The 15,785-nt window shown below is 48.0% G+C and overlaps 1 protein-coding gene across 1 annotated transcript in view; it reads right to left on the reverse strand.

Moving 5' to 3' along the window:
• Positions 1-307: 307 nt before the first annotated feature.
• The window catches only part of calb2a (calbindin 2a), a 47,067-nt gene continuing 31,589 nt past the window's right edge, over positions 308-15,785 (reverse strand). The window contains exons 7-9 of the mRNA XM_043707368.1: positions 5,808-5,861; positions 3,250-3,321; positions 308-1,718 (exon numbers count right to left, since the gene is read on the reverse strand). Of these exons, the coding sequence (XP_043563303.1) occupies positions 1,605-1,718; positions 3,250-3,321; positions 5,808-5,861 (240 nt within the window). The 3' untranslated portion in view covers positions 308-1,604. The remainder of the gene's footprint in view (positions 1,719-3,249; positions 3,322-5,807; positions 5,862-15,785) is intronic.

The raw sequence follows: 15,785 nt of genomic DNA on the forward strand, positions 1-15,785 counted from the left end.
CACAGTTTAATGGTTCTATTTACATCTCTGATATCTGACAGACTGTAATGGTTATATTTAATCTCTGGCTCTTGACAGACTTGTAATGGTTATGTATTACTTGGTGGCCATGACAGACTGTAATGATAATATTTATATTACTGGCCCCAACAGACTATAATGCCTACTTTTATATCACTGACCCCGATAGACTGTAATGGTTATATTGCTGACCCGACAGACTGTAATAGTCATATTTATCATCGGCCCTGACGGACTGTAATGGTTATATTTATATCGCTGACCCCGACAGACTGTAATGGTTATATTTATATCGCTGACCCTGACAGACTGTAATGGTTATATTTATCACTGACCCTGACAGACTGTAATGGTTAAATTTATATCGCTGTCCCCGATAGACTATAATGCTTATATTTGTATCGCTGACCCTGACAGACTGTAATGGTTTTGTTTTATATTGCTGACCCTGACACACTTTAATAGTTCTATTTTTATCGCTGACTCTGACAGATGTAATGGTCATTAGCCTTGACAGACTGTAATGGTTAAATTTACTCCTGAGAGAGTGTAATGGCTGAATTATATATCTCTGAACTTTGCTGACCAACTATATCAGGTGTTGCCATGGCTACACCAAAAGAAACCTCTGAGGATTGGTGTGTGCCCGATCCTCTAGTCTATTTGCGAGACAGTCTGGCTGCTGTGATATACACCGACTGTTTTTGGCTGTTTCTGCCTCCAGCCTTGTTTAGGGAGACAGTCAGAGTATTCTGTCCAACAGATCAGGCACTTTCTGCCCTGCCCCATTGTTACCTCACTATCTTCTCACCACAGCTTTCAGTGCATTTGCTCAGAAGAAACACTGCTGTGCCTTTCTTTGGTGACTTAAACTTATTACACTTTGGAGGGGTACCTCCTAATTCTGAGCTTACTGTAGTTTGTGACCCCCTTGCTCCCTGCTATTGAAATCTTTTGTCTCAGTGAGTCATTTCGGTGGAGCCCCCAGCAAGCTAGGTGATCGGTCATGGGAATGCAGAGAAAATCCAGGATGGCCAATACCAAAACCCCTGGAGCTCCCTAGGCACACCATGATGGATAGATCCCAACTTCCAGGTTGGTGGTTTGCATAAGGAACATCTTGTGACTTCTGCAGCTGGGACAACTGAGTAAAACAAAGAGAATAAAATAGACTTCAACAAATTGTCTGTTGGATAATTGGCTTTCTGCTGTAAATTACAGGCTTACCTTTGGCAAACAACAGCATTTACCAAGACTCAAAATACTTCTATATATATATTCTGTGTATGTGTATATATATATATATATATATTTAATATGTATCTAATATATTATCTGTTGCTTTAAAATGCTGAGCAAAGGGAGATATATAGAAAATAATGGGCAGCCATTATGAGTGAGTTCACACCTCAGCTTTGATGCCTGTCCCTTAGTGACGTTTCTTAATCTGCAACACAAGCACATTTGTGGTTTCCAGGACACCCTGCACATGCGCCGGGTTAAAGTTACGTTGGGTGGGTGGGAGGTGAGGGAGTGGACTGAATGATGTAGGCTGGAGTGCAATCCTGTTGAAGAGGTCCTCCCTACAGGGGCTCTGTGCACAAGATCATCTCCAGCTCCCTTCGATATAGTTTTCCACCATGCGAGAGCGACAGGATGTTTTTCTTGTACGCAGTCAGTTTCTTAATATCCATCTCCTAGGGCAGAGAATTGTAAAAATAACCCATCAGCTGTGGATCTGTTTCAGTGATATATTTTGAAAACTTCATTGTACAATTTTGTGCTGAAAGATAAGGCACTAAAGGGAGTAGGAAATTTCCAATTTCTGTTAAGTCAATGTCGATATTAAGCATCCCCACGTGTAATGTTTTTCCAGTTTGCCATGAATCCTCATGTCGCTGGTCTACTTCTGATTGCCCAAGGAGGGATGGTTTATTTTTCAGTCTATGCAGTCTCCATCCAGTTCCTGCAGCATTAAAACCTTCCTGACCCCAGGAACAGCTCGTAATTACGAGTCCCTCTCAAATTAACACATTACAACAATGTTAAATTTTTGCAGTAAGTTTATTTGGAAGCATTAGCTTTCGGAGCGCTGCTCCTTCATCAGGTGGTTGTCTTCCAATTAAACCTGTTGGACTATAACCTGGTGTTGTGTGAGTTTTAACTTTGTACACCCCAGTCCAACACCAGCATCTCCAAGTCATTTTTGTAGTAAGTGACTAGTCTGTCTACACCTACCCAGCAGATGAGTGGCTGATTGGATGGTGCAGTGACCTTTACGTTGTGAGTTTTAACTTTGTACACCCCAGTCCAACACCGGGCATCTCCAAGTCATTTTTGTAGTAAGTGACTAGTCTGTCTACACCTACCCAGCAGATGAGTGGCTGATTGGATGGTGCAGTGACCTTTACTCTGTAAGTAACCCCTTGGTGTCTCTGCCCCAGGAGTGTGTGATGTGCTACTATATTGGGAACTTTGTTCTATATTTAACTCTATGCTTCATTTGCCCTGTGAGTCTTTGATGGGGACAGTGTAGAGGTAGCTTCACACTGAACCTAAGCCCGTGCTGTATCTTCCTGGGAGAGTTTGATGGGTACAATGTTGAGAGTCTAGATTAGAGTGGTGCTGGAAAAGCACAGCCGGTCAGGCAGCATCCGAGGAGCAGGAAAATCGACGTTTCGGGCAAAAGCCCTTCATCAGTTTTGCCACAATGTTGAGAGGCCTTTACTTTCAATTGTAAAGAGGGTATTACTTGCAGTTTAAAACATTAGAAAGAGCTTTACTTTCAGAGGAAAAGAGTGGAGAGAGCTTGACTCTCTATGTAACCTCACGATTGGGAGGGAATAATGGGGACAATGTTGAGGCTGCTTTACCTTTAGATTAGATTAGATTCCCTATAGTGTGGGAACAGGCCCTTCTGCCCAACCAGTCCACACTGACCCTCCAAAGAGTAACCCTGACCTGCACATCTTTGAACAATGGGAGGAAACCAGAGGAAACTCACACAGACACGGGGAGAATGTGCAAACAACACGCAGACAGTCGCCCGAGGCTGAAATCGAACCTGGGACCCTGGTGCTGTGAGGCAGCAGTGCTAACCACTTGACTTAAAAGAGTCAAGTGAACTTTTGTCGGTGACCCAGTGCTGAGAGTGTTTGATGGAATTGCTTTATTGAGCACACAGAACCCGACACTCCCGGACTGTCAGTATTGTAGTCCCGAACTCACCTTTTTGTTTTTCTCGTATAAATCTTTCAGTAGCGCATCCAGCTCATTACTATCAATGTAGCCATTTCCATCCTGAGGAAGCAGACAGAACATAACTGAAGTGAGAAATAACAAAATCAACTTACTCTGCAACCCCGAACCCCACCCCCCACGCAGTTAGATAATAAGACGCACTGGGCACTTTGCTGATAAAGCAGTGAAGATTCTCTCTATAACAGCTCGAACTCTTTGGGATTTTCTGCTTTGTTGGGGTCTGACCCACCCTAACCCGTCCTCGCGTCATCTCCGAGAGTCAATCTGCTTTGTGTATTTTGAGTGAAGGTTTGTGAGGGTATGGCTTTGGCAAGGTGTGGTCAGTTAGTGTCCACCATGTTGGCCAGCTGCATAAAGACCATGGCCAGTCAAAGAGACCCCTTCCTACTGCTCACCATGGGAACACATGGTATTGATGACCCGGGACGATAATTTCCCATCATTTACATATTTTTAATATTCTTCCCTGGGGGCGGTTGTCTCACTTCTCACTGAAAACCTTGGGAGGGTTGGAAAGTTTCTTGATTGAGGTAGATTTTATTGGGTAAGGGATTCTGGGAGGAAAGGGTGATGATAAGATTCGAGGTACAGGTCAGATGTGAATACATTCAATGGTGGAACAGGCTTCGAATGAGCCAATGGCCTCCTTCTGTTCCTGAGAGTTATGATGGCTCCTAGGCACAGCTCCCACAGCACCTCTGTGTGCCTTTGAGTGAACACTTGAGATTTTTGTTGGTGTTGTGCATGGCACAGAGCATTGAGACCAAGGTGTCCCAGTTACAATTCCCGGTCAGCCTTACAGACTTTCTTCGGGATGTCAGTGGGGCTATTACAGATTGGCTTTAGCTTCCTTGGGCTATGGAGGGGGAAGATGATCCGTGCTGCTGCTCCTGACCACTATCCTGTGACCAGGGAGTGCCGTAGCCATTCAGTGAGAACAGAATTAGATTGTGATTGAAAACAGAGCGTGCTGGAGAAACTCAGCAGATCTGGCAGAATCTGTGAGGAGAGAAACTGAGTTCATGTTTTAAGTTGAGACCTTTTGTTATGTTAGGCGCGTTTCCCGGTCGCATTCCTACATCACGCTGGTGCCTGGTACCCAAACACACCGTTTATTTTTAATGATCAGACCAATTCAGAGTCTAACCGCATGCTCCATTTGATTGAGGATAGCAGAGGGTTGATACACCTGCCAATTTGTCATTGTTGAAGGATCTGCTATTGGCCACCCAGTCTTGGGAGTCAAAGGGAGGACCCTGTGGAGTTCAGGCACTTCAAAATGGCGGCATGTTCTGAAGGCTTTTGCAAAGAAGTGCAGTCGTGGCCATCTTGGAGGTTTAAGCTGATGATAGTATAGTGGAAACCATCCCCCCAACAACTTGATGCTGGGAGAACCGCCCTATAGTCCAGTCTGTTGACTGGAAATTTCAAGTCGGCTTCAGAAAATCAGCCTTCGTTGTCCCTTTAATTGCCTTAATGCACTAAGCGCTGCTCATCCCATCCAATCTGCACAGAACAAAAGTGCCCAGAGGTTTGTAACGTCAACCCAGTTTTTAGTGAGCAGGGAATTAATGGCCAAGAGCACGCTCAGCCTGATTAATGATGGCAGTTTCATGGTCGGCCTGCTCTCCACACGAGGCTTTAGACTTTTCCACCTCCGACCTTAATCCGAAGTTCTGCCCGTTAACTTTGTTTCTCTCTCTACAGGTGGTGCTGACTCCACTGAGTATCTGTGGCATTTTCTGTGTTTTGTTCAGATTTGCAGCAACCAACGATTGGTTTGTGTCAGACTGCAGCCCGTAAGAACAGTAGAAATGAGGGCAGGGGTAGGTCATCTGGCCCATCATGGCTGATCCTTTCATGGACTCAGCTCCACTTGCCCACCTGCTCACTGTCACTCTTAATTCCTTTACTGTTCAAACCTCTGTCTAACAATGCCTTAAAAATATTCCATGAGGTAGCTTCAAAAACCCTTCTGGGCAGAGAATTCCATGGATTGACAACCCTTTGGGAGAAGACATTCCTCCTCAACTCAGTCCTAAATCCACTCCCCTTTACTTTGAAGCTCTGCCCCCGAGTTCCAGTACTTTTACTCCATTGGAATACCAGTGTGATGCAGGAACGGGACCTGGAACTGCGCCCAACATAACAAAAGGTCTCAACTTAAAACATTAACTCGCTTTCTCTCCTCACAGATTCTGCCAGATCTGCTGAGTTTCTCCAGCATGCTCTGTTTTCAATCACAATCTGATTCTGTTCTGACTGAATGGCCACGGCACTCCATGGTCACAGGATAGCGGTCAGGAGCAGCAGCACGGATCATCTTCCCCCTCATGGGGGAATGATCCATTTGGGGGAGGGCTTACAACCCTTGGGACAGTACACCTGAAATACTCACCCATCTTCATTAGGAGGGTAAAAATTTCAAACAACAGAGTCTCGATTCATCTACTCAAATAAGAAGCCTGTGATAGACCATGCAGATCTGTGTGAAGCCTTTGCATTAACACTGGGGCGATAATTACCCGGTCATAAAACGTGAATATTGCATTGAACTCCTCTGCACTCAGTTTCATCCCCTGTGGATACAAGAAGAGGCATTAATCAAACAAATTAAGCAGATTTTTACAGTAAAATCACAAGCTCCATGATGTCTGTCTCAGTGTGTTTTCAGACTCTGATATTTCTGTCAAATGAAATTGTTTTTTTTTGTAAAGCAGTTCTTTTCTCTCACCATCCATTGTTCTCTCTGAATACATAGCGGCGAGGGTGAGAAGTTGAACTACCCAGCCCCAGGACTCTCTATTTACTCCAAACGTCATTGACTGAAGGAAATGGGACAGGTCTGGAGCTGCAGTAAAGACCTAAGAATCCGCCTCTTTCATAAGCATCTCTTCCCACCTTCGCCAAAAAATAAAATGTTTCCTTTGTAAAATACTCTGTGCAATGGGTACGTTGGGGATGCAACCGTGATGTTGCCTTCAGGGGGAGATGTAAACAATGAGCCTCAGGGTCTACAGGATTGTTGGGGAATGAAGTTTGTTGTTCCTCTCCCTCTCAGTCTTTCTAAAGCAATAATGAGGAGCAGAGGTTGGAGAATCAGTGAAGTCATTGCTCAATATTGCTCAGCCTGCTGAGACAAATATCCTAATGTTTGACATCGGTTTTAAGGTAAAATCTGGGCTGATGTTATTACTGCCTTGCCATACCCAGGTCTTGGGAGACATCTGATCCCTGGTTGTTATGGCGAACTCTCACAAGCAGTGTGGATGCTGAGATTCATTTGCTTCCCCTTGTTCTGTTACAATGGATTCAAGAGACATACTAGCAATTATAGTGCCAAGCACGCATATTGAGGTCAGGTCCCAGAACTCTTTCCTCGAGTTCTTACAGCTCCATTAAGTATACTTGGCTTTAAGCCCAGATGTCCTTAACTGACGGCTTTATGTGGTTATAATAAATGGGTTAAATTTTACTGTGATCTCTTGCGAAAGTCTCAGTTTTTAGTTGAACAGTATTAAGAGGCGTGAAGAGTTCAAAGCTTCTGTTATTGGTACTTTCACAGCTGGACTGCCAAAGGAAAATGGATAGGGAGCAGAAAAATGCTTTAATGTGTAGCAGGATCGCACTGTGCATTTGAGAGTTTTTTTAAAATTGAATATTTAGGCCCTGCTGTACTTGACTTGGGACTATTTAATGGAACAGTCGAATAGAAAGCTCACTCTATATTGAACATGAAGTGCATCAACTGCAAGATTTGATAGGTCAGTGTCGAACACAGAATGTTACAGCGCAGTACAGGCCCTTCGGCCCTCAATGTTGTGCCGACCTGTGAAACCAAACTGAAGCCCATCTACCCTACAATATTCCATTATCATCCATATGTCTATCCAAGAACCATTTAAATGCCCTGAATGTTAAAGAGCCTTCCTCTATATCTAACCCCATACTATTCCTATCCTGGGAGTGTTTGATGTGGACAGCATAGAAGGATCTTTACTTTCTATCTAATTCATGCTGTCTTGCCCTGGAACTATCTGATGGGGATAGTGTCAAGGAGCTTTAATCTAGCACTGTCTCTGTCCTGGAAGTGTTTGATGTGGATAGTGAAGAGGCTGTTTTACTGTGGACCTAACCCTGTGCTGTCTCTGCCCTGGGAGTGTTTGATGTGGACAGTGTCGAGGCAGTTTTACTGTGGATCTAACCCTGTTACTGTATCTGTCCTGGGAGTGTTTGATGTGAACTGTGTAGAGGCAGTTTTACTGTGGATCTAACCCTGTTACTGTATCTGCCCTGGGAGTGTTTGATGTGGACAGTGTCGAGGCAGTTTTACTGTGGATCTAACCCTGTTACTGGATCTGTCCTGGAAGTGTTTGATGTGGACAGTGTAGACGGAGTGTTAGTCTGGATTTAACCTCCCCTGGAAGTATCTGATGGAGCGGCGGAGGAAGGTTTCTGTATCTTGCCCTGTGCCATACCTGCCCAGGGACTGTTTGGTGGGATCAAGCTTTACAATAACTTGTACCGTTACTGACCATTTAGATTTTCCATATGACCTGCTGTCCACCAGTAACTGACCAGACAACCACTTAAAACAGGCTGATTGACTACATGACAGACAAAACAGGCGAGACAAGGACAGGAAGAGAGGCAAGTAGAGTGGAAAGAAAAAAAAACAGAGAATAAGAGGAGAGGTCTGCGAATTTGGAGAAAGAAATATTGATTAAAAGGAATGTGGCCAGAGCAGGTTCACGACAGACTCTGGGGTGGGGGGTTCAGAGAAACAGATAGAAAGGAAAGCCTTGAAACAAAAATAAACTCGAGATAGGAGAGATGCAAAAGACACACATAGATAGAGAAAAAATGGATGGAATGACAGACAGAAAAAACATTGAGCGAGCTAAAGACAGAGAGCATGGAGAAAGCAAATACACCAGAGAGAGAGAGAGAGGCGCACACACAATAAGGGTAAGGTTGAAACAGACAGAGGAGCAAAACCGATACAGACACACAGCAAAAAAAAGGGTCAAAAGCAAGACATAAAGATAACTGAGCAACAGAGAAACACCCACTGAAAAAGTGACACAGACAGAAACACACACAACTTCCGAGAAACAGAAAGACACGCAGAAATTGGAGATTTGAGAATTTCAGAAGGCCGTTTTTTTGACCTGAAGCCCATTAACTTGCATGTGCCCTCACTAACCCGCCGTCCCCTCACTCACCCGCACGTCCCTCACTAACCCGCACGTCCCCTCGCTAACCCGCATGTCCTCTCACTAACCTAAACCGCACGTCCCTCGCTAAACCGCACGTGCCTCACTAACCTGCACGTCCCCTCACTAACCCGCCGTCCCCTCACTAACCCGCATGTCCCCTCACTAACCACCACGTGCCTCACTAACCCGCCGTTCCCTCACTAACCCGCCGTCCCTCACTAACCCACCATCCCTCGCTAACCCGCACGTGCCTCACTAACCCGCCGTCCCTCGCTATACCGCATGTGCCTCACTAACCCGCCGTCCCTCGCTAAACCGCATGTCCCTCGCTAAACCGCATGTCCCTCGCTAAACCGCACGTGCCTCACTAACCCACACGTCCCCTCACTAACCCGCTGTCCCCTCACTAACCCGCATGTCCCCTCACTAACCACCACGTGCCTCACTAACCTGCCGTTCCCTCACTAACCCGCACGTCCCCTCACTAACCCGCACGTCCCTCACTAACCCGCACGTCCCTCACTATCCCTCCATCCCTCACTAACCCGCACGTGCCTCACTAACCCGCCATCCCTCGCTAACCTGCACGTCCCTCGCTAAACCGCATGTGCCTCACTAACCCGCCGTCCCTCACTAACCCGCACGTCCCTCACTAACCTGCCGTCCCTCACTAACCCGCATGTCCCTCACTAAACTGCACATCCCTCGCTAACCCGCCGTCCCTCGCGAACCCGCACGTGCCTCACTAACCTGCACGTGCCTCACTAACCCGCCGTCCCTCACTAACCCGCACGTGCCTCACTAACCCGTCATCCCCTCACTAACCCGCTGTCCCTCACTAACCCGCACGTCCCTCACTAACCCGCACGTCCCTCACTGACCCGCACGTCCCTCACTAACCCGCACGGCCCCTCACTGACCCGCACGTGCCTCGCTAACCCGCACGGCCCCTCACTGACCCGCACATCCCTCACTAACCCGCACGTGCCTCACTAACCTGCACAGCTGTTCACTGACCTACACGTCCCTCACTAACCTGCGTGGCCCCTCATTGACCCACACGTCCCTCACTAACCCGCACGTGCCTCGCTAACCCGCACGTGCCTCACTAACCTGCACAGCCGTTCACTGACCTACATGTCCCTCACTAACCTGCATGGCCCCTCACTGACCTACACGTCCCTCACTAACCCGCCGTCCCTCACTAACCCGCACGTCCCTCACTGACCCGCACGTCCCCTCACTAACCCGCACGTCCCTCACTAACCCGCACGGCCCCTCACTGACCCGCACGTGCCTCGCTAACCCGCACGTGCCTCGCTAACCCGCACGTGCATCGCTAACCCGCACGTCACTCGCTAACCCGCACGTCACTCGCTAACCCGCACGTCACTCGCTAACCCGCACGTGCCTCGCTAACCCGCACGTGCCTCGCTAACCCGCACGTGCCTCGCTAACCCGCACGTCACTCGCTAACCCGCACGGCCCTTCACTGACCTGCACGGCCCTTCACTGACCTGCACGGCCCCTCAGTGACCTACACGGCCCCTCACTGACCTACACGTCCCTCACTGACCTACACGTCCCTCACTAACCCGCACGGCCCCTCACTGACTCACACGTCCCTCACTGACCCGCACGTCCCTCACTGACCTGCACATCCCTCCATAACCCGCACGGCCCCTCACTGACCCATACGTTCCTCACTAACCCGCACGGCCCCTCACTGACCCGCACGTGCCTCGCTAACCCCCCTCACTGCCCACACATCTCTCACTAACCCGCACGGCCCCTCACTGATCCACATGTCTCTCACTAACCCGCACGGCCCTTCACTGACCCGCACGTCCCTCACTAACCTACACGTGCCTCACTAACCCGCACGGCCCCTCACTGACCCACACGTCCCTCACTAACCCGCACGGCCCCTCACTAACCTGCATGTCCCTCACTGACCTACACGTCCCTCACTACCCGCACGGCCCCTCACTGACCCACACGTCCCTCATTAACCCGCACTGCCCCTCACTGACCTGCCCGGCTCTCAGAAACACCTTCCACACAAAACCACCTGTGCCTAAAACACCTGCGCGTCCCACACAAACTGGTCTCTCCTTTAGTGTTTTGTTTCTAGAAATGAATGAATTCATTCTGTTTGATTGAGTACGTGTTTGATAACTCATCCCTGGTCTCTCCAATTTTGTCGTTCAGTTTTGAAGGATGGGCATCTCATTCTGGGCCAGCAGTTTTATCCCATCCCAACCGTGAAGGTGGTGGTGAGAACCCTTCCTGAACCACTCTTCATTTGCAGTACAAAGACTCACAATGATGTTAGGGAGAGAATTCCATAATTTTGACCCAGCGACAGTGATGGAGTGATGATATATCTCCAAGTCAGGGTGGTGAGTTGCTTAGGAGGGGAACGAAGAGATGGTGGCGTTCCCATGTATCTGCTTCCCTTGTCCTTCAAGATGGTGGTGGTTGTCATGGATTTGGAAGGTGCTTTCTAAAAACCTTGGTGAATTTCTGGTGTATATCTTGGACAGGGTTGGTTAGCTCATTGACTGGAGAGTTGCTTTGCACTGGAGAGTGACATCTACAGTTTGGGTTCACATCCTGCACCTGCCTATGAGACTATGAAGGACTTTCCTTCTCAACCGCTCCCCTTGCCTGATGTGGTGATCTTCCAGTTAAACCACCTCCCACTGTCTCTCTCTCATGAGAGCAACCCTGCATTCTGCTAAGCAATTGGTGACCCCTCCCCCCCAATTTATTTTGGGGGTGGTGCTCAGTTGGCGAGATGGCTGGTTTCCAATGCACAATGATGTCAAAGGCATGGCTTCAATTCCCAAACCGGGCGGGTTTACCATGAAGGTAGTCCATACTGCAGCTCCTGAGTGCCAGTGGTGGGGGGAACTAGATGCTTACGAATGTGGTGCCAGTCAAGCGGGGGCTGCTTTGTTCTGGATGGTGTCAAGCTTCTTGAGTGTTGCTGGAGCTGCCCCCATCCAGGCAAGCGAGGCGTATTCCCTCAGACTCCTGACTTGTGCCTTGTGAGGGGTGGACAGGCTTTGAGGAATGAAGAGGTGAGTTCCTTTCTGGATTCCTAACCTCTGACCTGTTCTTTTAGCCACTCTATTCATGTGGCTAGTCCAGTTCAGTTTCTGATCAATGATAACCCTGGGAGTGGGGGATTCAGTGATGTTCATGCACCTACTGTCAATGGGGAAATGGTTAGATTGTCTCTTTTTGGAGTTTGTCATCGACAGACAGTGTCTTGCATGTCACTTGCCACTTGTCAGTCCAAGGCTGGACACTGTCCAGGGTTTTTGCTGCATTTGAATATGGACAGCTTCAGCATCTGAGGAGTCATGAATGGTGTTGAACCTCTTCTGACATTATGACGGAGGGAAGGTCATCGATAAAGCAATTTAAGGTGGTTGGGCCTCAGACACTACTCTGAGAAACTCCTGCTGAGATATTCTGGAGCTGAGATGATGGACTTCCAACAACCACAACCATCACCCTTTCTGAGGTCTGACTCCAATCAGGGCGGCACGGTGGCACAGTGGTTAGCACTGCTGCCTCACAGCGCCAGAGACCCGGGTTCAATTCCCGCCTCAGGCAACTGACTGTGTGCAACCATCACCCTTTCTGAGGTCTGACTCCAATCAGTGGAGAGATTTCTCTGGAATTCCCATCAACCCCAGTTTTGCTGGGATCCTTGATGCTGCACTCAGTCAAAAGTGGCTTTGATGTCAAGAGCCACTCTCACCTAACCTCTGGAATTTATTTTTAATCCATTTACAGGGTGTGGGAGTCATTGGCTGTGCCAACATTTATTGCCCATCCCTAATTGTCCAGAAGGCAGTTAAGAGTCAACCCCATCACTGTGGGGTCTGGAGTCACATGTAGGCCAGGCCAGTTAGGGATGAGTTTCCTTCCCTAAAGGACAGTAGTGAATCAGATGGTTTTTTTACCCAATTGACAATGGTTTCATGATCATCATTAGATTCGGAATTCCAGATTTTAAAAAAAATTAAATTCAAATTCCACCATCTGCCAGAGTGGGATTTGATCCCATGTCCTCAGAACACTGCCTGGGTCTCCGGATTACTAGTCCAGCGATAATATGACTCGGCCATTGCCTCCCCAAATTCAATGTTCTTCACCCATGTTTCAACCAGGATAGCTATAAGGTCCAGAAACCGAGGGGCTCTGGGGGAGCCCTAACTGGGTGTCACTGCTGAGCAGGTGCTGCTAGATAGCACTGTTAATGACACCTTCCATCACTTTCCTGATGACTCAAAGTCGAGTGATGGGGCAGTAATTGGCCAGGTTGGATTTGTCCTGCTTTTTATGCACGGAACATACCTGGGCAAATTTCCACATTGTTGGGTAGATGCCAGTGTTGGTGCTTGGTGAGGGTTTTGGCAAGTCCTAGTACACATGCCTTCAGAACTGTTGTCGGAATATTGCCAAGCTCCATGGCCTTTGCAAGATGGAGTCAATCGAATTGGCTGAAGATTGGTATCTGCGATACTTGGGGATTTGTGAAGGAGTGGATCATCTACTCAGTGCTTCTGCCTGAAGATTGCTGAGAGTACTTCAGCCTCAGCTTTTGCCCTGATGTGCTGGGCTCCTCCATGACTGAAGATGGGGATATTTGTGGAGCCTCCTCCTCTAGTGAGTTGTTTAATTGTCCACCATCATTCACGGCTGGATGTGGAAGGACTACAGAGCTTAGATCTGATCTGTTGGTTGTGGGATCGCTTACCTTTGTCTATCACTTGATGTTTATGCCGTTTGGCATGGAGGTAGTGCTGTTTTGGTAGCTTCATCAGGTTGACACCACATTTGTAGATAAGCCTGGTGCTGCTCCTGGCATGCTGTCCTGCACTCTCCATTTAACCAGGGTTGATCCCCTGGCTTGATGGTAAAGGTTGAGTGGGGGATATGCCGGGCCAAGAGGTTACAGATTGTGCTGGAGTACAGTTTTGCTGCTGTTGATGGCCCACAGCACCTCATGGCTGCCCAGCCTAGAGTTTCAAGATCAGTTTGAAGTCTGTCCCGTTCAGCACGGTGACAGTGCCGTGCAACATGATGGAAGATATTCTCAATGTGAAGGTGGGACTTTGTCTCCACAAGGACAGTGCGGTGATCCCCTCTGACCCGACACTGAGGAACAGATGCAGCTACAGCTAGCAGATTGGTGAGCATGAGGTCAAGTGTGTATTTCCCTCTTGTTGGTTCCCAGTCTAGCAGCTATGTTGTTTAGAACCCGAGCAGCAGTGCTGCTGCTGAGCCACTCTTGGTGATCCTCCACCCAGAGTACATATTGCAGCCTGAGTGCCCTCAGTGCTTCCTTCAAGTGCTGTTCAACGTCAGAGTCCAGTGTCAATGTTGATGGCTCCGAGGGCAATTCTCTCTCACCTGTAAACCACTGTACCACTATTTCAGCTGGGCCTGTCTTGCCTATGAGACTGGACATACACAGGGATGCCGATGGTGATGCTGTAAGGTACAATGACTCCATGAGTAATGGCTATCAGGCTGTTTCTTGACTCGTTTATGAGCCAGCCCTCCCAATTTTGGCACCAGCCCTCAGATATTGATAATAAGGACTTAGCAGAGTCAAGAGGGCTGAATTTGTAGCTCTTGTTTCCAGTGCCTAGGCCAATAGGGGTGGTTGGTCTTGTATCATGCCTTTTTAGAAGAATTCTTAAGCAGCTGACACAACAATTGGTCACGAGGCCATGTCAGCTGGCAGCTAAAAGTCAAATACATCGCTGTGGATCTAGAGTCACGTCAACCATGGTCATTAGATTCCAGATATTCCTAAATTCAAATTTCACCACTTGCCATGTTGGTATTCACCATGAGCCTGTGTCCTTGGGTCCTAGTCTGTCCTGCTAGTGGGAACATCTTCATATCCACTGTGTCGAGGCCTCTCAGTATTCCATTAGGTTCAATCAAATCCCTCCACCCCTAATCCTTCTAAACTCCATTGGGTATAGATTCAGAGCCCTCGACCGCTCCTCACAGGACAAGCCCTTCATCCCCAGGATCATTCTGGTAAACCTGCTCTGGGCCCCCGCCAAGGCCAGAACATCTTTCCCAGATACAGGGCCCATTGCTCACAATATTCCAAATGCAGTCTGACCAGACCCTTACACAGCTTCAACAGTAAACCTCTGCTGTTGTATTCTAGCCCTGTTGAAACGAAAGCTAACCTTGCATTTCCTTCCTAACTGCCAAATGAACCTTGTCAACCTTATGGACCATGAACCAAATGTCAACCTGAAGTGAATCCTTAGCGAGGACTCCCAAGTCCCTTTGCGCTTCAGATATCTGAAGCATTTCCCTGTTTAGAAAATAGTCCACACCTCTGTTCTTCCTCCAAATATACATAGTTTCACACTTTTCCACACCGTATACCATCTGCCACTTCTTCGGCCACCCTCCTGTCCAAGTCCTTCTGCAGCCTCTCCATGTCCTCAACACGACCTCTCCCTCTACCTTTCTTTCTGCACACTCAGCAACAGTGCCCTCAGTTCCTACATCCAGATTGTTAATGTATAACGTGAATATTTGAGGCCCCAACTATTGCCGAACTCCACTTGTCACCTGCTGCCACCCTGAAAAAGACCCCTTTTATCTCAACTCTCTGCCTTCTGTCAGTCAGTCAATCCTCTATCCATCCCTTGCCCCTAACACCACGGGCTCTTATCTTACTCCGTAGCCAGCTCTGCGGCACCTTGTCAAAGGCCTTTTGGGAATTTTGGGAATGCCTTCAGGCCTTAGCATGCCAACATCGAGCCTTCCTCAGGATCAAGGGCCCCTGGAACAGAAGTCCTGGCATCGAGAGGTGGGCAGACAATCTGCAGCTTGCAGCTGTATTAAACGAAACACCTTAGAGAGACTGTTGCCGGGAGGACATCCACCTGAGGCTTCAGATTGTTGCTAGGCCCACGACACGAGTGAGTAATGGTGGGAGGACAGTCTTATTGGACCCGGGTTCAATTCCACCCTCGGGCGAGTGTTTGTGTGGGGTAGAGGGAAACGCTAACCCTGTCGCCATCTCCACAAGTGCTGTCAGACCCACTGAATACTTCCAGTGCTTTCTGTTTCGAGTTCAAATTTGCTGTACCTGCACAATTTTGCTTTTATTTCAGCTGAAGAAATGGCTTTACCATTTAGTAAAGAGTCAATCATTTTCTTTCTCTGAGCATACTTAAACAGGAACATACAGTGAAACACAGACAATGACAAACTAGCTACACA

Source organism: Chiloscyllium plagiosum, chromosome 17 (assembly GCF_004010195.1).
Source record: "Chiloscyllium plagiosum isolate BGI_BamShark_2017 chromosome 17, ASM401019v2, whole genome shotgun sequence".
In the NCBI taxonomy this organism is placed as follows: Eukaryota; Metazoa; Chordata; class Chondrichthyes; order Orectolobiformes; family Hemiscylliidae; genus Chiloscyllium; species Chiloscyllium plagiosum.